The following is a 27,602-nucleotide window of genomic DNA, read 5'->3' on the forward strand; positions in this document are numbered from 1 at the left end:
AGGGAGAAAACTTGAAAACAGGTAAAGAACTAAATAAGAATTAGTGTATAGACTAGATAGAACCAAGCTTGGAGATCTTGACTGTAGCAGGAAAAGAAGAAAGACTTAATGGTACATCAGAGAGAAGTCACATGCAAAAGAGTAGTATATATAGGCGTAGCTCACAAAGAACAAAGAAACAGGAATAAACTAATGTATAAAATACCCAAAGCTTAAAATTTATTTATTTTTTAAAGATCTATTTATCTATGCTTATAAGAACTGAGGTGTAGGCCAGAGGTGCAGGGGCTTGAGAGGATTCACCAGCAACAGAGTAGGGAGCAGAACAGGCAGATCTACTGAAACACACTGCTGAGGGGAGCAGTGGGCAAGGCAGGAGAGGTCTGCTGCGCCATGTGGGTAGCTCACTGGCCAAATTGAACATGTGCTGCAGTTGCTGCTGATAGCTTCATAGTGCTGAGACTTAATCCCTTGTGCCACGAGGGAGGCCCTAAATTTATTTTTAATTTATATTAAAATGTAATGTATTTCTTTTAACAAACGTATGTTGGGGTTGCCCAATCAGGTATGACCACTATAATGCACCCACCACCGACACACCATATTCTACCACCATAGACCATTGTGCTTCCTTTTTTTTTTTTTTTAAAGATTTATTGATTTATTTATTTATACAAGCACTGGGTACAGTCAGAAGCATGGGAGGGTGAGAGAATTCACCAGAGCCAGAGCAGGGAACAAAACAGGCAGGCGGAAATAAATTGCTGAGGGGAACAGCAGGCGCAGCAGGAGAGGTCTGTCGCGCCCCATTGTGCTTCTTGTTCTCTTTGTTCTTTCCTCTCCCTTTCCCCCTCCCCCCTTGATGTTTCCATTCTGCTGCCATCAGCTATCAAGGGTTAGTTTTTCAGTCTGTCTTTATCTGACTATTAGTTTAGTTACTTGATATTCCACATATTAGTAACACTAGCCAGTATTTATTTCTCCTTCTGACGTATTTCACGTGACATAATCCCTTCAAGCTCCATCCATGTTGCTATAAATGGCCTGAGTTTATCTTTGTAATGGCTGAGTAGTACTCCATTGAGTGTATATACCACATCTTCTTGATCTACTTATCTGTTCTGAGACACTTAGGTTTCCATAACTTAAGTAGAGTAAATAGTGCTGGAGTAAATGTGAAAGTTGCAGGTTTCCTTTCAAATTAGTGTTTTTGAATTTTTGGGGTAGATGCCTAGGAATGGAATTACTGGGTTGAAAGGCAGCTCCATGTTTATTGTTTTGAGACACCTCCATCCTGCTTTCTGTAGGGCTACACCAGTTTGCATTCCCACTAGAAGTGTAAGAGGGTTCCCTTTTCTCCACATCCTTGCCAACATTTTTGTTTCTGGTCTTTTCAATATGAGCCATTCTTACAGGTGTGAGATGGTATCACATGGTGGTCTTGATTTGCATTCCTCTAGTAATAAGTAATTGTGAACATTTTTTCATGTGTCTGCTGGCCATTTTAATGTCTTCTTTGGGGAGGCATCTTTTTAGTTCTTTGCCCATTTTTTGATTGGGTTCTTTTGTTTTTGTAGAGTTTTGTGAGTTCTTTGTATATCTTTGATAGCAGTCCTTTGTCAGATGTATGGTATGCAAATATTTTCTCCCATTCAGTAGGATGTGTTTTCATTTTAGTTAAAGGTTTCTTTTGCTGTGCAGAAGCTCTTTAGTTTGACATAGTCCTAGCTGTTTATGTTCTCTTTTGTTTTCTTTGCTATTGGGGATAAATCCCTAAAGGCATCACTAAAGTTTATGTCATGAAATGTTTTGCTTATGTTTCTTTTATGTATTTTATTTCATGATCAAGAAGTCTTTGATCCATTTTGAGTTGATTTTGGTGTATGGTATGAAATCATGGTATAGTTTCATTCTTTTGCATGCAGCTGTCCAGTTTTCCCACCACCAATCTATTGAAGAGGCTGTCCTTGTTCCAGTGTATGTTTTTGTCTCCTTTGTCGTAGATAAACTGTCCATACATATCTGGGCTCTCCATTCTATTCTTTTGGTCTGTGTGTTGTTTTTTTTTTTCAGTACCAGGTTGTTTTAATTATTGTAACTTTATAACATAACTTGAGATCTGGAAGTATGATGCATCCATTCTCTACTTTGTCAAGATTGCTTTCGCTATTTGGGGTCTTTTGTGACTACATATGAATTTTAGTAGTATTTGTTCCAGTTCTTTGAAATATGCCAATTTGGGGGAATTGCAATGAACCAGTATATACCCAAAGCCAAAAATTTAACATGAAATGCTGATGGGTAAGAAAAGAGTATATAAGAACAAATAGGAAGATGAGAGAGTCAAAAATGGGAGACTCAGTAGCTAGTTTATCAAAATGTTAATAATTCCTTCAGGTTTTTTAATTCCTTTGTGTTTAAAAGTTTTAATAAAAATTAATAGCATTATATATCCAATATATTATATTCAACGTGTTGTCAAAATCAAAGGTTAGGTCACAGTGCTCCCTGAGACTGCCCTCACTTCAGAGGACACATACCCACCATGAAATAAGGAGTTTCCAGGCTGTTCTTACTTTTGAACAGTTGGCTTCAAATTCAAGGGTTTCCACTACCCCCTTAGATTTTCTAGAACAACTCACAGAACTTAGGAAAGCATTGTACTTAACCATTTCAGTTTTACTATAGCAAAAAGATGCAAAACAGGATGTACCAAAGGGAGGAATGCACAGAGTAATATCTGGGAGGGTCCCAAAGGTGAAGCTTCTGTTGACCTCAGGGATACCATACCTTCTCAGAACATCAGTGTGTGATGGTACACTGAGTATGTATACATAGTGTTTTATTTGAACTTAATCACATACTGCCTATGCAGCTGACCTCTTGTCTCTTGTTCCACTAGAGGTCAGAACTGATATGGCATGTTCCAAAGCCTTCATCATCTATCGTACTGTTAAACTCTCCAATTTTGAAAGCCCCCAAACAACCATAGACACCCCTATTGTGCAGGACATTCCAGATGCGTGGAGATCACCACCCCATAGCTAAGGGCAAAGATTAGGCTTTACTTTGGATAAGATTAATTCTTCACAATGTAGTATCATATATATGGGAGCTTCTGTATACCTAGACAAATGTCATTTAGAAAGTTTTCCTCTAGTCTTGTGCTGTCAAATGCTGTGGAGAAGAAGTATGGGGTTCAACAGTCATTCCTTTGTCACATATACCATTGGACAGTCTCTGCTAAACTGACTAGTCATAACTGAAGTTCTGGTATCATTAATAATGTGAGTTATTTGTTATTAATAATGTGAGTTATCATTAATTAATAATGTGAGTTATTTAAGTTAGCAATTTTCCTTTGTGCCCCAATTTTCTAATATCAAATAAGCTTTTTTACTAGATTATTTGAAGTTCCTTCTAATTCTCACATTTTATGATTTCTAATATAACCTATTGATCAGAACATTACCACTTCCCAGAAACCAACAGTAGCGTCCTCTAGAAGACTTCCAGAGGCTAGGGGAATGTACTGTGACTCAGTTTTGTATTCCAAATAATACCAAGCACTTAATAAGATAACTCATAAAAAACCTGTTAGTTCATTTTATTCACTTTTAAGAAAAAAGATCTGTGGGGTCTGAGATCCCTTATTCTTCTTTCTGAGAGCATGTCAAACCTTAATTTCCACTAAGTTTTCTTTTTTTTTTTTAAAGATTTATTTATTTATGCATACATATATTTTATATTCTTCTTCTTTTTTTTAAGATTTATTTATTCATTTATTTATACATACAGACAGACAGATATACAGACATACAAACAAGCACCGGGCACAGTCAGAAGCACTGGAGGGTGAGAGAATTCAACAGAGCCAGAGCAAGGAGCAGAGCAGGCAGAAGGACAGAAGTACACTGCTGAGGGGAGCAGCGGGTGGCAGGAGAGGTCTGCGCGCCATGCCGGACCCTCCTCCAGTGGCCGGGGAGCAGCCGGGGATCGAACCGGTACTGCAGAGGCTGCGGGCAGCTTCGCAACCCAGCACTCAACTGCTGCGCCACCGGGGAGGCCCTCTTCCCTCCTGTTTTGATCCCTCTCCCTTCCCCTCACCTGCAGAATGATTTATAGTTGCCTGTTAATTTTGTTTTTTAGTTTATTATAATTTATTTCCTGATCCCTTATTTGGTTCCCCCACATTCCTCCTATAAGTGAAACCATCCGGTATTTTTCTTTTTCTTCCACTGAGTTCTTTTATGCTGAATGTTTTGGTCCTGACTGCAACTTAAATATCCATGCAATACTTTCGTTGCTACAAACATGTTTTGTTTTGTTTAATATAAACTCCTTTGCTAGTAATAATTATAATTGCTATTCCTTACTTTATGATGTAGTTTTGTAGGTAAGAAACTATTTCTGGAGACTGAAAGACTTGCCTTATAAATTATACAAAATATTAATAAAATGGCCCCAACAAGTTATAGTCTGAACTTACTATTTCATACATAAATTATTATTTTTTTTTTAAAGATTTATTTTATTGATTGATTGATTGATTGATTTATACATACAAGCACTGGGTACAGTCAGAAGCGCGGGAGGGTGAGAGAATTCACCAGAGCCAGAGCGGGGAGCAGAGCAGGCAGAAGGACCGAAATACACTGCTGAGGGGAGCAGCAGGCGGCAGGAGAGGTCTGCGCACCATGTGGGACCCTCCTCCGGTGGCCGGGGAGCAGCCGGGGATCGAACCAGCGCTGCAGAGGCTGCGGGCAGCTTCGCAACCCAGCGCTCAACCGCTGCGCCACCGGGGAGGCCCCATACATAAATTATTAAAAAGTCATTGTTTACTCCTCACTTTCTCTCTACCCTTGCTTCTCTCTTTCTCTCCTCCTCCTCGTCTCTCTCACTCACTCTCCCTTCTCTCCTTCTGACCTTACTTCTTTCTTTACCTTTGAGGCATGGGGCAGTTATATTTTTAAAACACTTCTTTTCAGGGCAGTTATGCCAGCTACAGTAGATTAAAGAAGAAGAATTATCATAAAATTATGTGGTGGAATGGAAAGGAATTATGTCCATATTTGGTGGCTAAATCTAGAGGTCCTGGGGTTTTGCAAGCAAGTGTGTAAATAAACTAAATCATAATATGTTATTTCATTACGTCAATGGTTCTGTTCTTAATTTTAAATTTTTTATCTTTTTCATAAAGAGCTTTCTGTCTTTTTTTTTTCCTAAGGCTTTCTGGGAAATAGTATAGAGTCAGCTGAGATATGAAGAATTGATCACGGTGATGATTATATTAAAGAAACAAAATTTAAGCATTCAGAAGGGTGATCAAAAAGTTATTCTCAAAAAAAAGGAAAAAGAAAAACAACTGCAATTTATCAATGAAGAAATATCAGTTCTGTACAAAAAAGTTGAAAGGACCTTAAATAGTAAAAAATACTCAGAAGATGGTATTGTAGAAAAGACCATTTGAATATAATTTTGCAATTTGCAGTTATGAATAATTGTGATTGCTATTTATTTGCAACCCCCAAATTAACTCATCAGGTATTCATCTTTCCCAGTTATATACCAAGTATGAGATAACAGTTCTTTGTATATGTGCTGCTGAAACGAGCATGAGGTAACAGTTCTTTGATATTTGTCTCTTCTAGTCAAGACCACAATAAGTCTCATGCTCATGTTATCCCATTTTAAATCATTTTAGGTGAATTCTGTATGACTTTAATTGCCTACTAAATATCTATGGAAAATACAGATGGCGAAACTCTGTGTGTGTGTGTGTGTGTGTGTGTGTGTATGATTTAGACAGAGATTTGTAAGAGAATTTGGTTTTGAAAGAAAGCAAGAGAGTTTAACATCTTGAAATGTGGAGATAATTTACAAAGGGAGCTAATAGTTAACACAGGTATATTAGAAAGAGGTATACAATTTAATTATGAATAGCATGTTTTATAAAACATGAAACAGGCATTAGTGTATCAGATGTAGAAAATTGTATAGATTGTCATTTCTTAATCTTGAGTCTTTTGAGTTCTTTCTCAAAAAGAAAAGTGGCAATTTTTAATATAAGAATAAAAAAATGAAGAGGAGCTTTGGAGAAGTGGAATTTTGTGTATAAATATGCAAAGAAATTTTTTTATAAAGAAATGCCAAGAAGATCCTCAGAATTTGTGAGAATAACTATAGTAAACAAAGATATGAGAGTTTAGTAGTTGTGTGTTTTCATTTGATTCTATTAGGAGTGTGTATGTGTGTGTGTGTGTGTTTGTACACATATATGCATATATATATATACACACACATATGCATACACATATGTAACCCCAACTGTAGCAGAGAACATTGTACCTGCATCATAGTCCTCCCAAATCTTTGTATGTTTCTGTTTATATATACTACTAGCTACTAGCTCAGTTGTGTGTTAACTACTCTTAATTTGCTTTACAGGCAACTTCCTATCACTGTTCAAATTTGCTTTACAGGCAAATTCCTATCACTAATTAAAAACTTAGTTTTTAATTCTAATGAGTTGGGGAAATATGAAGAATTCTTTTTGTTTGTTTGTTTAAAATACGAAGAATTCTTAACTAAATTGGGTCATTTGTTTTTTTAAAAGATGTCAACTTAGGTCTGCTTAAATATGTTCTCCAAAGCAAGTTGAGTAAAAAGTTTTTTATAAAATAGCCTCCTGATTTTTGGCTATTAATTCTGTTACTTATTACCAGGAAACAGGTTTTTGTTCAGAAGAATCATTTCTATTATAGTTTGTCAAAAAATTTAAGACTGGCAACATACTTTACAAACCCATCCATTCAGCTTCTCCTTGTGTAGGTAAGACTACTTAGTGGCATAGTTGTAGGATATAAATAAGAGTAAAAATGAAGGTAGACAGGGCCTCCCCGGTGGTGCAGCGGTTGAGCACTGGGTTGCGAAGCTGCCCGCGGCCTCTGCGGCGCCGGTTCGATCCCCGGCTGCTCCCCGGCCACTGGAGGAGGGTCCCACATGGCGCGCAGACCTCTCCTGCGGCCCGCTGCTCCCCTCAGCAGTGTACTTCGGTCCTTCTGCCTGCTCTGCTCCCCGCTCTGGCTCTGGTGAATTCTCTCACCCTCCAGCGCTTCTGACTGTACCCAGTGCATGTATAAACAAACCATCAAATAAATAAATAAATAAAAACATGCCTCTATTAAAAAAAAAAAAATGAAGGTAGACAAAATTCAAAACTCTTGTTTTTACAAAGTTGAAAAACTTGGAATACAGATGTTTTTTGAGACCTTAATGTATAATTGAGTATGTGCTTTCAGATTTTTGTCCCCCAGTATCTATGCATTTATTTATATATACATGTATATGTTTTTCTGCCTGACTTAAAAGCATAATTTTTTTGAGATGGCTAACTGGGATTAGGATGCATTCTGTTAATGCCATGTATCAGAGGATATTTATTTATGATGTGACTATTTCCAAGAGTGTTTTAATACCTCTCAAAAACAAATTGAGGGGCCTCCGCGATGGCACAGCGGTTGAGCACTGGGTTGCGAAGCTGTCCGCAGCCTCTGCAGCGCCGGTTCGATCCCCAGCTGCTCCCCGGCCACTGGAGGAGGGTCCCACATGGCACGCAGACCTCTCCTGCCGCCCGCTGCTCCCCTCAGCAGTGTGCTTTGGTCCTTCGCCTGTTCTCCTCCCTGCTCTGGCTCTGGTGAATTCTCTCACCCTCCCGTGCTTCTGACTGTACCCAGTGCTTGTATAAATAAGTAAAAATAAATCTTAAAAAAAAAAACAAAACAAAAAACAAATTGAGGACTTAGAAATTGAAACCTTGATCCTGGGTCTCAGTTATCACCTGTATCTCTTCAACTGAGTCAACCCAGTGTAGTCTAACTAAAAGTCAAATGTGTTTCAAGTTGTCTTCCAGGAAGATGTAGATCTATTATAGAGTAAATACTGGCAAAACATTTTCTTATGTGGATGCTTCTGCCTCTGTTCTAACAAAAAATAACTGATATGCTGGGGTTTGGGTAAACTGAACCGTGTTTTATGTTAAGTGAGAATTACAGTGGTTAGAAGCAGTGGACAGTATTCCTCATAATTAAGGTTGCACAAAACCTATGGTAGTTGACATTGTGTTTGATGGGCACTTTTTTCCCTCAACTTGTTTTCATTTTGTTTAGCAAATATATTTGAGTGTATTTTCTGTAAGGTGCTTAACAGAGGAGATAAGAGTGCACCTTAGATTTTCATTGTGTTTACATCCTTGTGAATGAAGAGATAAAAGAAATAAGCGAGCAATCATAGGGATGATAAGTTCTGTTGTCAAATTAAACAAGATTATATCATCTGGTGAAAGGGGTAGTCAGAGAAAGCTTCTGAGGAGATAATGTTTGAATAAGACTTGAAAACGGGTAGGGAACTAGCCATTTGAAGAGGTAAAGTAAGAATATTCCAGTGGGAGAGAATAACAAGTATAATCTTAAGATTATAAACCTTTAAGCAAACGTTGTACAATAATGAACAATGATGTAAAAAATACATAAATAAATTATATTTTTAAAAAGATTGTAAACATTTGTAGAACATTTAGATTTTACCTTAAACACAGCCTTAAGATTAATGTCCTGATGCTTATGAACCTGAAAATGCATCCTTTATTTCCTAGTCAGAATTTTTAAACTCTACAGCTAATTATAATTTTTAATTCAGAATTTTTATTTTAAATATTGCTTCTTTTCTGAATCTTATAATTTTCTTTAAATTAGAATCATCTTATTGTGAAGGTTCCTCCATATCATGACCAACATATAACTTTGCCTGTATCAGTGGGAATATATGTAGTGACCAACGCTGGAAGATCTCATGATGTTCAGCCATTCACTTACACTCCAGACCCAGGTATGTCAAAATGAAAAATCTGAATAAAAATGAATAATTAATTTATAGTCCTTTGAAAGGCTATGAAGACCAAACAACAAAAAAGAAAAAATTATTTAGCAAGATGAATTAATATTAGTGGGTTTGGTTTTGGTTTTGGTTTTGGAGATAGCATTATTTCCTAAGAAGATGGCCACCGAAATGTTCCTTTTACAGTATATTATGGGAATCATTTCTGTCTTCTGTATTCTTCTAATAAAAGAAAAGCCAGGAATGCTCTGAAATTAGATTTTCCAGTGTTATCTTACAAGTTACTCCTTACTAATAATACTATTCACTGCATATCTCTTATGTGTAGGAAGATGAAAGTGACAATTTTGCAGAACTACTGATAGTTTAATCTGTCTGATAGGATGCATTTGGGGAGAGGTACGAGATAAGCTTGAAGTGATAGGTGATAAAATCACAAATAGAGCTATCTGCTTCTAACATGTTCTGATGTATAATTAAAAATATCAGACTGCCAATAAATATCTTAAATATAATTTTAAGCACTTAGGTAAATTAGGTGCTTTAGAATCCAGAGCAGTAAGAGCAGTTAAAATGTGAAACGTTTAGAAGATCCCTGAATAAGAACTGGCTTATGAGCTGTTCGCCTTTATTCATTCGGTAGCCTGAAAAAGAGAAGTCTTTTCCTGGCACAAGTTGGGAGAACATCTGGGAATTCGTAGCTTATGAAGTGTTGTGTCGATCTTGGTTTCTGGTGTGTTTGTTAGGGGTTTGGTTCATTCTTGTCTTAGGTTTACTGATAGGTTTATTCCCAAATAGTTCGGGAGCCAGTGTGGCACAAAGGAGAAAAGGTGGTAGGGAGAGAAAGCCCTGGCAGTAAGAAGTAATGATAAAGGACCACAGGACAGAATTGTAACTAGTCTTGATAATTACTTTATGACACTTAAGGTATCTGTTCCCCTTTTTCTAAATCATATCTTAATTTCACAAACTGGTTATTTTCCTCCAGTTTGCTACCAAATTATGCCATAGTATAGCATTAAAGAAATCTTACTATTTCTCTCAGAATAAAAGATAACAAGTTGAAGTTTCAAACAGAAAAAGGCAAAGTTTAGAATATACTGGGTTTTTTTTTTTTTTTTTTTTTTTTAAGATTTATTTATTTTACACAAGAACCGGGGTACAGGCCAGATGCGTGGGAGGATTCACCAGAGACAGAGTGGGGAACGGAACAGGCAGATTGACGAAATACACTGCTGATGTGAGCAGCGGGCGAGACAGGAGAGGTCTGCCACGCCATGTGGGAACCTCACCAGCCAGCTGGGATCGGATCCAACTGGCGCTGAGGCGCTGCTCAACCGCCTGCGCCACCAGGGGAGGCCCTAGAATATACTGTTTCCAAAAAATATGGGAAAGAATGGTTTATGCTCAAAGATCAAGTATTTGATTTTTTTTTTCGAGGAAGGACACACAAATCCAAGAAAGTTTAATTTAAAACTATAGTTAAATAAATAAAATAAATGTAGTTAATAATAGTTGGAGTATTTTAGTAATATATCTTGTGGGAAGAGAAGAGGGAAGTACATGTATGTGTCATGAAAATACTGAGGTTTTGTTACTTGTTTTTAGTAATTAAAAAGCTTTATGAAAAGAGAGCTTTACGATTTTGAAGTGCTTTGACATCAGCACTAAGAATCTTAATTTCTTGGTAATAAAAGCTGATTACTAGAAATTTCCCTTTGAAAAAGACAAAGGACATTCCAATTCTGCAGTATATTTGACCAATAATCCCCAAAACTATTAAGGTCAACAAAAACCAGGAAATAATCACAAACAAGAAAAACCAGAGGAAATAAAACTTGCTAAATGTATCATAATTAATGGGATTCTGGGGCAGAAGAACAACATTACACCAAAACTAAGGAGATTTGAGTAAATTGTAGAGTTTTGTTAATGTGTTGATTTTAATTTATTAACAGTAGCAAATGTCCCTAAGATTATAAGTTGTTAACAATATAGGGAAACTAATTGTAGGGGAGTATGTATGAAATCTGTACTAATTTCTCAGTTTTTCTGTATATCTACGACTGCTTTGAAACATAGTCTATTCATAATAATAAAATATTGTAAGAAAACATTTCCCTTTGGTAAGTTGCCTGATAAAACAGCTTTTAAATTTCCTTTTTACAGGCTGTACTAATTGACTATGTATTTTTTACACTGTGTATGTATTTTTATACTATGTATTTACACACTGTACTAGTTGACTATGTATTTTTTTTAAAGATTGATTTATTTATGCATACAAGAACTGGGGTATAGGCCAGAGGTATGCAGGGTGAGAGGATTCACCAGAGACAGAGTGGGGAGCAGAACAGGCAGATTGACTGAAATACACTGCTGAGGGGAGCAACGGGCCAGATAGGTCTGCTGCATAATGTGGGTAGCTCCCTGGCCAGCCGGCAATTGAACTCATGCTGCAGAGGTTGCAAATAGCTTCACAGTGCTGTGCTTAATCCCTTGCGCCATCAGGGAGGCCCTAGTTCACTATTTTTTAACATTTAAGGAATCATTAACTTTATTCTTTAAAAGTTTTCCTCTCATATTTTGTGTAATCATAGATGGCAGTCCCTCTCAGAAACTGAGTTAAACACATAGTAAGTAATGCTGTAGTAAAGTAACTGTCATGCTACAGTTTCTGCCTTTTATGATATAGCCAATTAAAGAGTTGTCCCATAATTTCATATTTTTATGTTTTATGAAATGTGATCATCTTCTCAGGTATGCAAGAGAGAGAATATGATTTCAGGAAAACTTGGGCATAGAAAAATTACACTGTCTCATTATGATATACTAATAGCTGTTGCCATTCTTTGGGGAACTATGGTTAAACATTTAAATAGTCAGTGGTACATAATTATAGCTGGTAAAACTAGGCCTACCCATTTATATTTCTGAGAGTAGAAATGGTGATTATTAAGCACTTGCCTAAGTATTTTAAAGTTATAAGTAAAACTAACATTAAATACTAGATATCCTATTCTCCTAGTTTGACAAGGATGATAACAACCTGGAAGGGCAGATGTGAATTTAGGATTCAGGGTGCGTAGAGTTCCAAGCTGTAATATGGCAACATGGGAGAAAGGGAACTTCATATTACCATCCATTTCCATTTATTTTCCACTCCTGGCTCCATATTTACCCGGGAGTCTTGATACACCAGCCAGTGCTTTCAAGCTCTGTCTACCCTGTAGGCCTAAGACTGCACACAATGTCTAGAGTAGTTATGCAAAAAATTTGGGGATCCTGGGTACTTTGTACATGGTCTAAAAGTAGGATCAGTGCAAGGGTGCTAGAGAACATAAACTGGCTCCAAACACTCTACCAGAGACAGGCCCCTCTAACCCCTCTTAAATCTGCTTGCAAAAATATCATATACATATGCTCTCAGGCACTTAGGTAGTTTGCAGAGTCATAAAAACTTTATTTTTTTTCCTGGTTAGCCATGAAACTTTGCTTTACCATTAAACTTAAAAATCATCTATAGATTTCTTTTCCATTCTGTTCCCTATATGTCATTTGGTGGAATTTTGTGCGGCATACTAAGATAAATTATCTAACTTCTTTCTGAGATGATCTGTACAATTTGTCTCTTTATTTACAAATAACTATACATAGGCTCTTTATAACTTGATAACATTTCACATTACTGTATATAGAATAAGAAATTGTGAAAATAAGCTGACTCAATTCCCATTTTGAATCAGTTAGGGATTATAAAATAAGTACACTGAAAAATAGAAGTTAAAATCTATCTAAACAAAATTTTTATTTGGTTATTTAAGCAAGGACCTGTTTATTTGAAATTTTAAATTCAGAATTGATTTCTGTTCTTAATCCATTAAATTTAAAGTTTTCATAATAGATGTAGTTGGTATTAGTAGAAATCAAAACCCAACAACTCCCCATTAACAATAGTAGATTTTTTTTCTCAATATTTTACCCAAAAAAATCATGATGTTATAGATTCAATATGTTCATCATTGTTATTTCTAATTTAGCTCAGTTAATTGATAAATGTTTCTGAGTCAGTATTTTTTTTATATAAATCACATAGGTGAGTGAATGATAAACTATTTTCATGCTAGTGTCACAGTGTATTTGATAAGTTTTAAAAAAGCCTCAATCTTCTACTAGCATCCAACAAGAAGGATTTTTTTTAAGTTGCTGTTGCTTTTGTTTTGTTTTGTTTTGTTTTGATTAAGTGAATATATGCTTTTGCCCACTTGGAGATTAGTGAATTTTAAAGCATAGACTGGTGGTGGTTAGAAAAACTCATCTCAATCTAGAATTTCTGGTAAACAAATAACTTAATGATGCTTTATGAGAAAATATTTCAGTTAAAGAATTTTAAGATACTCATTTTGTTAGGATGAATAAATTTAAATAAATGTAATTATCTTTTTTCCTTAAATAGCAGCAGCTGGTGCTTTGAGTGTAAATGTGAAGAAGGAAATATCTAGTCCAGCAAGACCTTGCTCTTTTGAGGAGGCCATGAAAGGTACCAAGTTGATTCTTCTATTAAAAAAAAAAATTTTTTTTTTTGAAGATTGATTTATGCATACAAGACCTGGGGTGTCTGTAGGTTAGAGGTGCAGGGGAAGGGGATGTGGCAGTGTTTGATAGGATTCACCAGAGACAGGATTTACCAGAGACAGAGTGTGGGAGCAGAACAGGCAAATTGACTGAAATACACTGCTGAGGGGTGCAGCGGGTAAGGTAGCTTGATAACGCTGAGACTTAACCCCTTTGGCAACCAGGGAAGCCCCCTAAAAAATTTTTGGTCGATAATCCTATATATTTTCTCTAGCAAGGCCTACTATTCTTTCTCTTTATGTTATTGATACACTTAAGGTATTTTCCATATTGTAAAATATTTGCTTTACTACCAAATGTAGAGAATTGTTTTCCAACTTGGTATTTCCCTTCATTCACAATAACAATCTTAAAAGTGTATGTGAAGTATAATGATACAAATATAATAAAACTTCTTATCAGTAAGACTAGCATTTGTTATTGAGACTGAAGATACCATGGCCAGATAATGAAAGCTTTCACTCTGAATTAAGTTTCTAGTTCTTTGGCAAGAGTTTGGCAACATGAGAAGTAAGGAGGAGGCAGCTCAGTGAGATATTAGGTCTAGTGCCAAAGCAATCATGATCCATTTCTAGTTTTAACCCAATTGTGTATCCCTAATACAACAGTAATACTAGGGACCTCCCTGGTGGCACAAGGGGTTAAGATGCAACCTACCCACAGCCACTGCCACATTAGTTCGATTCCCGACCAGGGAGCAGCCCCCATGGCGCAGCAGACCTCTCCTGACTTGCCTGCTATTCCCCTCAACAGTGTATTTCAGTAGATCTGCCTGTTCTGTTCCCCACTCTGTCTCTTGTGAATCCTCTCACCCCCACCAACACTTCTGGCCTGTACCCCAGTTCTTGTATGCATAAATGGACAAAATTTTTTTTTTAAAGAACAGTGGTACTAGTTAAATAAAATGAAATATATGGTATAAATATTGTTAACAGTTTCTTGGCACTTTTTTCAGAATGCTTGGGAAATCTGTTTCTCTCCACAGGTTTTCAGTTGTCGTAAACTTTTAGATCAGAACTTGGCTAATGTGGTCAGTTCAGAGGACAGACATTAGCATATCATAGGCTCCACTAAGTGCCAATTGCAGACTCAAGTAGACAAAAAAGAAGAAAAGGTATCAGGGAAATAAAGTAAATATCACGAAGATAAAAATCTGTCTTATCTGTTATATATTCCTGCTTCTTGGTATAAACCTATAACTACTCCTAAAAATGGAAGTAGTAAAAAGTAGAAAATACTGGCTGGTTTTGTTTTGGAAATTTAATTGATAAACCTAAAACAGTCCTGAAATTTCTAAAAATAAAAAAATTTAAGCAATGCTAAATGTATTCATTTACGAAGTTGGCAATTCAGGATTTCTAAGAAAAAATTGAATTATTTAATATAGGGAAGCAAAATCTATTTGGTGATATTTTCTAGTGAAAGGCTTGGATTTTGCTGAGGAGAAAAATGTTCAGACAATCTTAAAGCTAAAGTTTTGAGACTATGCTTTCAGGCATACATATGTTAAGAGCAAAATGTAATATTTGTGACTGAGCAACTTTAACAAACTGAGATTTCCAAAATGTATTCTATAATATATATCCTGGTGATGTTGCAAATTGTTCAGGACACCTTGGAAATGTCCTGGGATACTTAAGTTTGTTGATATTTAACCTTCAGCCTCAGGTCCATACTAGGGGTCAATCCAAAGCTACTTCAAAAAAGGGAAGATATATTTTAATACACCAGTTAAGTGTCTCATACTACTTTCATAGCATGAATAAATAAACATTTAAATCATAATTAATAGTCAACCTACTATAGGGTGAAATTATTGATGATTTTTGTAAATTTTGAACTTTTTTTTCTGTTTGTGTGTCAATGCAGCAATGAAAACTACTGGATGTAACTTAGATAAGGTAAATATTCTTCCTAATGCTCTGATTACGCCACTCATATCAAGCAGTATGATTAAGAGTGAAGATGTTACTCCAATGGAAGTAACAGCAGAAAAAAGATCTTCTCCCATTTTTAAGGTGAGATACAGTTGCTGGCAGTGCCCCACATCTTAACCTCAGATATAAAAATTGCTTTATTTTGAGTGCTTTGATTTCTTTTCCCATGTTTATGCTTTTTACTTTTCCTGTTTCCTATTTTCCTGTCTTTGGATGTACTAAATGAATTTTCAGAATAAATGCTTTTACAGTCCACTGTATAACTTGCAAAGTGACAGTCTATATACATTTCTGTCATGGACAGAATTAGTGTGTTAGCTAGACCTGTGGGATATGGGGGCTATTGCCGAAAGTACTGGTTTAGCTTTTTCAAAATTAGAGGCTTTTTTATTTCCTTTTCTTCCCCGGTCTTTTTCTGTAACTCCCCCTCCTTTTTTTACTTGCTTCCCACCCTATAATGTTAATGGTCCACAAAAATGAAGATTATTTTTCAATTTGCTATTAATTCGTGAACCATAGAGTTAATATGTTCTTGCTGTCCTAAGTATATCAGTAATTACTCTTCTACTTTAAAAAATTCTGATAACAATTGTTGTCATATTCCTAAACCTATTTTTTTTTTCTTTTTTTTGAGGAGTCAGAGTTCTCAGCGGCTTTTTTTTTTTTTTTTTTTTTTTAAGTTTTATTTATTTATTTATTTATTTATACAAGCACTGGGTACAGTCAGAAGTGCGGGAGGGTGAGAGAATTCACCAGAGCCAGAGCAGGGAGCAGAACAGGCAGAAGGACTGAAGTACACTGCTGAGGAGAGCAGCAGGCGCAGCAGGAGAGGTCTGTGCGCCATGTGGGACCCTCGCCCGTGGCCGGGGATCAAACCGGCGCTGCAGAGGCTGCTGGCAGCTTCGCAGCCCAGCACTCAACCACTGCGCCACCGGGGAGGCCCCTCTTTTTTTTTTTTTAAGAATTATTTTATTTATGCATACAAAAGCTGGGGTGCAGGCCAGTGGTGTGGGGGTGGGATGGGATTAGGGGACTCACCAGAGACAGTGGGGAGCAGAACAGGCAGATCTACTGAAATACACTGCTGAGGGGAGCAGCGGGCGAGACAGGAGAGGTCTGCTGTGCATGTGGGTCAGCTCCCTGGCCAGGGATCAAATTTGTGCTCCAGTGGCTGCTGATAGCTTCATAGTGCTGAGACTTAACCCCTTGCACACCCAGGAAAGCCCCCTAAACCTATTTTCAAAAAAATAATATGGAGTAGAAAATTGTTCATGCATATGCTTTTAGAATAATAATTTTGGGGGGCCTCCCTGGTAGCGCATGGGGTTAAGCATCAGCACTATGAAGCAGTCTGCAGCTGTACAGCATGAGTTCAATCCCCGGCCAGGGAGGTGACCCACAGGGCTCAGCAGACCTCTCCTGTCCCGCCCACTGCTCCCCTCTGCAGTGTATTTCAGTAGGTCTGCCTGTTCTGCTTCCCACTCTGTCTCTGGTGAATCCTCTCACCACCCCCCTGTACCTCTGGTCTACACTCCCCCCCCCAGTTCTTGTATGCATCAATAAACCTTTAAAGAATAAAAACCTTTAAAAAAAAGAATGATAATTTTTTGAAGTTTCATATGAGTTCTGTTAATATTTGTTAATACATATTTTGGGGATTTTTATTTTTCAGACTACAAAAACAGTTGGATCAACTCAGCAAACATTAGAAAATATTTCTAATATAGCAGGAAATGGATCTTTTTCATCATCATCATCATCATCTTCCCACTTACCTTCTGAAAATGAAAAGCAGCAGCAGATACAGCCTAAGGCTTACAACCCAGAGACCCTGACAACTATTCAAACACAGGACATTTCACAGCCCGGTACCTTTCCAGCAGTATCTGCTTCTAATCAGCTATCCAACAGTGATGCACTACTACAGCAGGCTACACAGTTTCAGACAAGAGAAACTCAATCTAGAGAGGTATTGCAGTCAGATGGCACAGTGGTAAATTTGTCACATCTGGCTGAGGCGTCACAGCAACAGCAGCAGTCACCACTACAAGAACAAGCACAGACTTTACAGCAGCAAATTTCATCAAATATTTTCCCACCACCAAACAGTGTCAGTCAGCTACAGAATACAATTCAGCAGTTGCAAGCAGGAAGTTTTACAGGCAGTACTACTAGTGGCAGCAGTGGAAATGTTGACTTGGTCCAACAAGTTTTAGAGGCACAGCAGCAGTTATCTTCAGTTTTATTTTCTGCTCCAGATGGTAATGAGAATGTCCAAGAACAGCTCAGTGCAGACATCTTTCAACAAGTCAGTCAAATTCAAAATAGCGTAAGCCCTGGAATGTTTTCTTCAACAGAGCCAGCAGTCCATACAAGACCAGATAATTTGATAGCTGGAAGAGCTGAAAGTGTTCACCCACAGACTGAAAACACATTATCTAATCAGCAACAGCAACAACAGCAACAGCAAGTAATGGAATCATCTGCTGCAATGGTGATGGAAATGCAACAGAGTATCTGCCAGGCAGCTGCCCAGATTCAGTCAGAGTTGTTCCCTTCAACTGCTTCAGCAAATGGAAACCTTCAGCAATCTCCAGTTTACCAACAGACTTCTCATATGATGAGTGCATTACCTACCAGTGAGGATATGCAAATGCAATGTGAATTGTTTTCTTCTCCTCCTGCAGTTTCTGGAAATGAAACCACTACAACCACCACACAGCAGGTTGCAACCCCTGGCACTACCATGTTTCAAACATCAAGTTCAGGAGAAGGAGAAGAAACTGGAGCACAAGCAAAACAGATTCAGAACAGTGTCTTTCAGACCATGGTTCAAATGCAACATAGTGGGGACAGTCAACCTCAAGTTAACCTTTTTTCATCTACGAAAAGTATGATGAGTGTTCAGAATAGTGGTACCCAGCAACAAGGTAATGGTTTATTCCAGCAAGGTAATGAGATAATGTCGCTCCAATCTGGGAATTTTTTGCAGCAGTCTTCTCATTCACAGGCTCAACTTTTTCATCCTCAGAATCCTATTGCTGATGCTCAGAACCTTTCCCAGGAAACTCCAGGTTCTATTTTTCATAGTCCAAGTCCTATTGTCCACAGTCAGACTTCTACAACCTCCTCTGAACAAATGCAACCTCCAATGTTTCACTCTCAAAGTACCATGGCTGTATTACAGAGCTCTTCTGTTTCTCAGGAGCAGCAGTCAGCCAACATATTTCTTTCCCAGGGTCCAATGAATAATCTTCAAACTAACACAGTAACCCAAGAAGAACAGATTTCATTTTTTGCAGCTCAGAACTCAATTTCCCCACTTCAATCAACTTCAAACACTGAGCAGCAAGCTGCTTTCCAACAGCAAGCTCCAATATCACACATGCAGACCCCTATGCTTTCCCAAGAACAGACACAATCCTCCCAGCAAAGTCTATTTCAGCCGCAAGTGTCCCTTGGCTCCCTTCCTCCTAATCCTATGCCTCAAAACCAACAAGGAACAATCTTCCAGTCACAGCACCCAATAGTTGCCATCCAGAGTAACTCTCCTTCCCAGGAACAGCAGCAGCAACAGCAACAGCAGCAACAGCAACAACAGCAGCAGAGCATTTTATTCAGTAACCAGAATACCATGGCTACAATGGCATCTCAGAAGCAACCACCACCAAACATGATATTCAACCCAAGTCAGAATCCAATGGCTAATCAGGAGCAACAGAACCAATCCATTTTTCACCAACAAAATAATATGGCCCAAATGAATCAAGAGCAGCAGCCCATGCAGTTTCAGAACCAGCCCACAGTTTCCTCACTTCAGAACCCAGGTCCTACCCAGTCTGAATCATCACAGACTTCCTTGTACCATACCTCTCCTCAGATTCAGTTGGTCCAAGGGTCACCCAGTTCTCAAGAGCAGCAAGTAACACTCTTCCTCTCTCCAGCGTCCATGTCTGCACTGCAGACCAGTATAAACCAACAGGACATGCAACAGTCTCCTCTTTATTCCCCTCAGAACAACATGCCTGGAATCCAAGGAGCCACATCTTCACCTCAGCCACAGGCTACTTTATTTCATAACACTACAGGAGGTACAATGAACCAACTACAGAATTCTCCAGGCTCATCTCAGCAGACTTCAGGAATGTTCTTATTTGGAATTCAAAATAGTAAGAAAATTCTTTCTAATTTCTCATTTCTTAAATGTTACTTGTTGAAATAGCTGATTATTATTGAGAAGAACACAAAACTCAGTGATTTTTAAGAGCACAGTTTGTACTTAGAACTGAGATCACTTCCATCCATACCATAACAGACTGTGACATCTCGAACAAGTTATTTGATTGCATGAGCCTCAATTTCCACATCTAAAATGGTGGTAGGTCCTCCCTGGTGGCGCGGGCGGTTGAGCACCACACTGTGAAGCTATCTGCAGCCTCTGCAGTGCTGGTTCGATGCCGGCCAGCAAGGGTCCCACATGGCATGGCAGACCTCTCCTGTCTTACCTGCTGCTCCCCTCAGCAGTGTATTTCGTCATTCTACCTGTTCTGTTCCCCGCTCTGTCTCTGGTGAATCCTCTCACACTCCCACGGATCTGGCCTGTACCCCGGTTCTTGTATAAATAAATAAATCTTTAAAAAATAAAATAAAATAAAATGGTGGTGATGTTACATAATTGGCAAGGATATTGGGAGGATTAAATGTGGTCATGTATATAAAGGTATGTGTCTGCCATTTTTAAGCTATAAACTTGAAAATGAAGTAACATTGACAGAAAATATCTCAAAGTAAGTAGTTTCCAAGGACGTAGAAACCAATCTTTAATGTTCATATACCAATAAAATTTTATAGTACTTACATTAATGGGACTATCAGTTGCCTCATCTTTATTTCTGTACTGACTGAGCACAATAATTCATTTCCCCTAGCAACTAATAAATACCTCCTTAGGTATTTATTAACAGAAAATAACTAATTAGGTATCATCTGTATTTTAAATGTCTCTGCAGACTGTAGTCAGCTTTTACCTTCTGGACCAGCTACATTGCCAGATCAGTTGATGGCCATAAGTCAGCCAGGTCAACCACAAAATGAGGGACAGCCACCTGTGACAACACTTCTCTCTCAGCAAATGCCAGAGAATTCTCCTCTGGCATCCTCTATAAACACCAACCAGAACATTGAAAAGATTGATTTGCTTGTTTCGTTGCAAAACCAAGGGAACAATTTGACTGGTTCTTTTTAACTGAAGATGTAAGTATTGCACTTTAACTTCTTGCTTATTGATAAACATCAGTAAATTGTATTATTCTTAACAAATTTGGGTTAAGTAATAGCATTGTTTAGATTCTAATCTTTTAAAAGATGGCTTTCTCACAAGATGGTGTGTATAAATTACTATGAATGACAACTTATGGTCATATTATTAATACTGGGCATTCCTCTGGCTCTAAATTTCTTAACTTAGCCTTGGAATGACAAAATATCTAATGAATGTACTACATACAGCTATATTATGTCTCATTTCTCCCTCAAGAAATAAATATAAATACAGATATGTCTGTGGAAGTAGAAATATGATAAGGTATCTTTTATTGTGCTAGAGCATACTTTGGGATCATTCAGGGTGACAGGAACTTTGTAAATGCTTTCCCTCTCTAGTAAGTTATATTAAATTTCTTCTTTTTCTTAGAAATTCCTTGAAGAAAATCCTGATTCCAAGATGTCCTGAAATCTTGTGGTTCCACGAGGATTATTAAACTGTTACTTTAAAAAAAAAAAACAAAATATGAAAAACTGTGATTGAGTAAAGGGATAGATTTTACTCTGACTGCAAAAGAGCACACTTATGCTGCCTGTTGCAGTGATTAGCCACCGTTGTTAATGTCTTCGTATTTTATATTCCTAATAGCAGTGATGACTGAGAGTCTATTTGAGTTTCCAGCTGACAGAGTTAATTGTTGCTATTTTCCTAGGCACTATTTCTTTTAAAGTACAGTTTAAATTTAAAAGCTGGACTACTCGGTTATTATTGCTATTAGAAAATAACTCATTGTCGTGTTTACTTCTGTTCTTCATTATTTTCTTTCCTGCTTTGTTTTAGTCAAGTAATGGCTTTTGAGAAAGTAAAGTTCAAATAGTAACAAAGGCTGTGATTTTTCAATGCAAAAAGCACAGCTGTTGGCCAAAGTGAAGGAATCTTTTTTCAGTTTTTATGGAAAACTGAAAGGCTAATATTCTGACAAATAAGCTGTATTAAGAGCTCTGCACGGATAAGAGGCCTCTTTATTTAACACAAAGGCAAACAACACACAAACTGGGAACAGCTGGAATGCTATTGATTTTATTTTTCAGAGGTTGTTAATTTTCTGTGTTTCTATTAAAGGGTTTAGCCATAACTGCATAGAAAAATAATTATCTTGCTCTAGAGGGAATGAAGGGGAGAATATATGGTAAACTGTATTCTGATGTCCTCCCACAATAGTTTAAACTGACAAATAATTTTTAGTCAGTTTTCTTCTTAATGCAGTCTTGGGCTGATACTCCCTTTTATATTCATCTGTATTCTTCCTCTTTTTTTCCACTTAATTTTAGAAAATTAGTAATATACAATTAGTAATGACCCTGTAGCAACTCAATGGAAAAGGCTACTGAGATCTGGATAACCCAGCAACTCCTGCAGCACAGATGAGTGGTCCCTTTTCAGGAATGAGAGGAGCTGATTCCTGAGAAACAAGAAACAATGCATTTTTTCCCATGAACGGTGCTGTTCTAAAGTCTTCAATTTTTTCCTTATATTAGGAAACTATAAAATTTTAATTTAAAAAAAAACTAAAATTTCTTGAAATATCACTTCTTCCTGAGCTGCAGTGAGTGTGTAATTCACTTGTCACCTCAGTGCTTTACAGTTTGAAGTGGTCACTTATCTGATGGTTCCCACAAGCCTTAGGCTTTACAGGGTCATATCATTGACTTAAAATGAAGAATTAACTCGTATTACAACTATAGAGAGCAAAATAACACTCCAGAACCTGCAGTTGTAGCGTTAGTTATACAGTTTTGGGTGTTCTCATCACCCATGGGATGCCTGCTTCTCACTACAACCTATTGTCTGGACACATGCTTATATCTTACTTTCCTTTTGGCATGTAGAAAGCTGTTAATACAGTTTAAGGCCAAATTGTGTGTGGCTTCTATATGTAGATAGGATGTTTTGGTATTCTTGTCCATTTCATTTATTTTTTAATTGTACAAAAAAAATAGCCTGTTAATTGTTTGTTGAAGGCTACTTTTCTATTTTTTTTCCTATCCTAATTTAGTTGAACTTTGTGGTATTGTGGTGTTGGTTTTGTTTATACAGCCAGATTTTTTTCCCCCTTTTTGTGATGGTCTTCCTTGGTTCTTTGAATGTGCTCTTTTTCTAATTTGTTTTTCTCTTTGTTATCATATATTCTACCCTCAACCCTTTCTTTCTTTCTCTCTCTGATTGAGAGGCATTGAATTACGTTTTCAGTAGTACAGGCTTCTTGCCGATATGAAGGGAACTTTTCAGAAAGAGACCTACTCTGGGTCATTTAATTTTGAATACAGTTTTCAATCGTTCAAGTTTTGGATGGTTTATATCTAATGTGTGTTTCATTTTTTTGGAAAGCTATATTTTGTATTTAGGAAATGGTATACTATTTTGCTATTTGTACTGAGTTGAGTACATTGGCATAAATATAGAAATTTATATATATACATATATATAAACTATTCTTTTTTTGCCACACATTTTTGTGGTAAATTTGTGAGTTTGTCTGATGTTCTACCACAACGTGGCGTCTGATAACAGTGAGGGGGGGGGGTTTGTTATGTCTTTATTGAGTATTTAAGTATCTTTTAAAACAAATGACCTGTTCATCTGTGGCCATTCCATCAGGCAGTTCCTTGATGTTATTAGTGGGCTAAAGGCAGCTTACTGTGTGTTTGCTGGGTCTTTCACTCAGCAAAATGTTGTAGAGTAAGGAAACCCATCCAGGCAGTTGTGTCTAATGGTGTTTCACAAGAATGAGCCATTCAGTCTTTGCTCACATATATTTAATATTTTATTATTGTTGTTATTGTTATTATTAATTGGCTTTCTGTATTCTATGCCTTTTATTTATAAAAACACTAAAAAAATCCCATGTTTGTAATTTTAATAACATTTTCCCCATCTTTAATATCCAGAGCTACTTTATAAATTCTCTAAACCAAAAGCATTCTCCTCAATATATCTCTTCTCTTCCCACCCCTGAAAAATTACCCAATATAGTTCAGGTTATAAGAAGGACCAGCCACACAACCCAGTGCTTCAATTTTAAAATGTAAATTTTAAACTCTAACTGCAGAGGGTTGCCTAATATCAGAGAAAGCTTACCCAGTAGGTGTAAAAGTAAGAAAATAGAATTAAAATTAAAATGTTCTCAGTTTATTTCTGAGTTTTCTGAATTTTTTTCTAAGCGATTACACAGGAGACTCAGGAAGTCTATTTGTTCATCAAATTCCAATTAGAATGTTTATTAACACTGCTCTGTATGAAGTGATGGCAAGAAGACTGGTTTGTGTGCTGACTTGTGTTCTGTTGTTTAGCAAGAGATTTTATCATTGTAAAATGTTGATTGCCAATGCCAAGTCACCAGGGACCAATTTCTGTTTTATAATACCTAAGTTTAGAACAGAACATACACCTGAACTGTACTGGTTTGATTGAATGGAGGCAGAAACCCAATTTTTATTTTCATAAATTTTGTGGTTATTTATACAAGGGCTGTGCTATGCTTCCATATTCTTATTCAATAATGATGATTTTTTTTTTAATCATTGTTAAATGTTCCTTACCCCTGAAGGTCAATGTTAAGTACAGCATTCTGAATATACAATTTGGTTACAAAAAAGTATTTGTCTTCTTATTGAAGAGTTGTTCAGTGGTCAGTGGTTGATATTTGTGCTAATAATGTAGTTTCCAGATTACTGTTACAGGATATAACTATATATAGAAAGACTCAGTGAGCCCCAAAGGCCTTGAAAACAATTTATTAAATTTATTTATGGCAGAAGGATCTAAATAAACTATGAACCACATTTTATTCCTTTGCATTGTTACATTCAGTTGTCCTTCCTTTTAGCAACTCACATTAGTGCTTGGAGCTTATCTGTGTGTGTGTGTGCGTGCGTGTGTGTGTGTTATTCCTGTTGTCATTCCATTATATAGCCTCATCAATATGGGGGAAGATAATTAGAAGTCAAATGTTGTTTCTGAGCTTTGTCATGTTGCCTTTTATAATTGGAGTATCATGTTATTTCGCCAGTGCAAATCTGTTTCCACCAGTCTCCCTTGACAGATTTTTCTAAGGGCTTTGCTTATTATAGAAGCATTAATAAGGGATATTCCTTCTTTCTTTCCTTTGCTTCCTTTCTTCTTTGTAATATTATATATGCTATTGTTGAGAATTCCGTTATACCCCCTTTCTTGTCCATCAGAACTTCAGTAAATGTGCTAGGAATTACAGTGTTAAACTAAGAAAAATAGTGTGACAGGAAATGAGAAAGAAGTTATATCTGAGTCACTCTCAGCATCCCATCCTTTATAATGGCATCATTTAAGCCCATTATAAATGCTTGCTTTGGAAAAATAAAATCTGTTTAACATCAACTAATAAAGATCACAATAAATGCTTTAATAATCAAAGTCTCAAATTCAACTTGGTTTACAAATATTCACTTAGGAGTAGTTTGAGAATGTTTCATCTTTCTGTTGAAATGAATATTCTGATATCTGTTTCCTTGTTGATTTTTTTTATAATATGACACCTATTACACCTATTACTCCATTCATAACCAGACTTCATCCCTGACCAAGGCAGCCATGTTACAGCCGCATGCCTTTGGTTATGTGGCAGGACTCAATGAAAGTGAGATACTGTATAGTTCAGCTTTATTAGAAATACAACTTAGAACCTACACCCTAGTCAGTGGATTAATAAAATTTCTTATCATGTATTAAAAAGTAGTTTTCTCTGCCTATTTGTATCATTAGAACTAAATCATGGAGATAATGTTTATGATGTAGTAGATTTCAGAATACCTGTATCTTTTATGAATTGCCCCAGTGTTCTAATTACTCCTTTAATCCCCATTTATTTTCATGCCATTCTAGCCTCACTTATTAATAAAGTTCTATTTTTACTCCACTTTGTCTTTCAGGAAATTTTTTAAATTAATATTTTATATGTAGATTAAATGTTTAATGGAAAAGTGCCTTTTTACCATGATAGTGGCCCTTTCTTATAATTTCATTTTTCACTGTTGCCAAAACACACTTAAAAATGGCTTTAATAGGTCCCAACTTATAACCTTTCCGTTTAGTTATTCTCCATCTTGATTACCATAAGAAACAACTTCATAGATTTCTAACTCCCCTTGGCATAAGAATAACAGAAAAGATGCCTTGCTAGAAATGTTCCTTTGAGTGAGGATAAGTAAAAGTTTACAGAATTATACTGTTCAGGCTTTACATAAATTAAATGTGTCATTTCGGCCAACTAATGATAGCTCTCTGAGTGCTAACGAAAATTTTACTGTCTATGAGATTCCATGCATACAAATGTGTGTGAATTTCAGGAGGGCGTTCAAAGTGTTTTCTCTTAATTATTTGGATGTAAATAAATGACTAACACATAGTTTAGGTAAAGACTGATGGTGTCATTTTTTTTCTAACTGGATAGGGTTAACTGATTTATTACAGTGCACTTCTTACCCCCTCAGAACTTCAGTTAATCTCCCTAGGAAAAACAGTGTCAAAGGAAATGAAGTTATATCTGAACCCCTCTAGACCTAAGATGATAATTCTTTTTTAATCAGGTATAGTTGGATGAGTGTCCCTAGGTTTTTGTTAACTTTGCCTATGTTCCATCTTCTTACAACAGTGGTGGTGCCTGCAGAGAGTTCCTTTGGCAGCAGGTTAGGATAATAGTAACTTTGGAATAGAGCTGCTTTCCCCATGTGAGTACTTCCATGACTGTTCATGTTACTAAGAAACTGCAAACCTTTATGCAATATTTTTAATATGCTATTGATATTATGCACTTTAATCATTCCAAAGTAGTCAAGAATGGTGTATAGTGACGATTCCTTCCTAATGAATGAATTTTAACTATTTAGAATATTTATGTCCCTTTTATTTTGGATAGCCAATTTGGTATAAGTTATGCGAATACATTCTAAAATGATAGTAAAGTGGGACTTAACACTTTGAAATGTAATTTACTATAAGGGGGAATGATTGTATTTCAGAGAATCATTTTAGAAAAATAAGATGTTCAACTTGCTAATCTATATGTTCAAGAGTTAAAGCCTGCCCTCTTTCTATATATTTTGTCATGTACATAAGAACAGTATAGTATATAGTTTTGTACATGTATATTATGTATAAACCAGTGGTTTTCAAAATAATGATCCTTAGCCCACCAGCTCACATCATTATCACCTGGGAACCTATTAGAAACTAGAACAAATTGTTGGGCCTTATCCTAAATATACTGAATCAGAAACTGGATTGGGCCAGGCAGTCTGTTTTAACAAGCCCTCCAGGTCATTCTGATGTACTCTCAAGTTTGAGAATCACTGGCATAAACTATATACAGTAAGAGATAGAAAGTTTTTTATTCATATAGATACAGTTATACATTGCTATTTATGTAAATTTAACTTAACCCTGTTATCCATAATCATTTATTGGCAATGATAATTTATTCTCATTACTGTCTGTGAAAATACAGTATATTTTATGTACATATACAGTTAATCTAGTTATTGATAATTTAGTTAACTTAGTTTGGCATTTTCCTACCACTTACTAAAAAGTTTACATTAAATGACTGATTTAAATACATAGGTGCAATGTTCTATATTTCTTTTAATTGTTAAGAAAGTAGCTAATACAATTTAAGTAGCTAATACAATTGACGGGTGCTAAAGACTCCTGTTTATTCATAAAATGGGTACATTGTGGGCAGTGATAATACAAGAATTTAAAATTTTTTTTCATTGCCTCTTTCTTTACCAGCAGACCACAATGTTGCTCTGGCTAGACCAACTCCTAGAACAAAATTA

At 36.5% G+C, this 27,602-nt stretch overlaps 1 protein-coding gene across 11 annotated transcripts in view; it reads left to right on the top strand.

Annotated features, from left to right (window-relative positions):
• NFAT5 (nuclear factor of activated T cells 5) overlaps positions 1-22,283 on the top strand; it is a 139,957-nt gene extending 117,674 nt beyond the window's left edge. For 8 of the 11 annotated variants that reach the window (XM_037516008.1, XM_037516006.2, XM_054696954.1 and 5 more), the window contains 6 exons: positions 8,754-8,886; positions 13,352-13,435; positions 15,400-15,548; positions 17,140-19,636; positions 20,477-20,720; positions 21,160-22,283. In XM_037516008.1, the coding sequence (XP_037371905.1) occupies positions 8,754-8,886; positions 13,352-13,435; positions 15,400-15,548; positions 17,140-19,636; positions 20,477-20,712 (3,099 nt within the window). In that variant the 3' untranslated portion in view covers positions 20,713-20,720; positions 21,160-22,283. The remainder of the gene's footprint in view (positions 1-8,753; positions 8,887-13,351; positions 13,436-15,399; positions 15,549-17,139; positions 19,637-20,476; positions 20,721-21,159) is intronic. The other 3 variants (XM_037516007.2, XM_037516009.2, XM_037516015.2) reach the window with 1 other exon arrangement.
• The last annotated feature ends 5,319 nt before the right edge of the window (positions 22,284-27,602 follow it).

Source organism: Talpa occidentalis, unplaced genomic scaffold (genome assembly GCF_014898055.3).
Source record: "Talpa occidentalis isolate TD23 unplaced genomic scaffold, MPIMG_talOcc4v2.1 talOcc4.17, whole genome shotgun sequence".
NCBI lineage: Eukaryota > Metazoa > Chordata > Mammalia > Eulipotyphla > Talpidae > Talpa > Talpa occidentalis.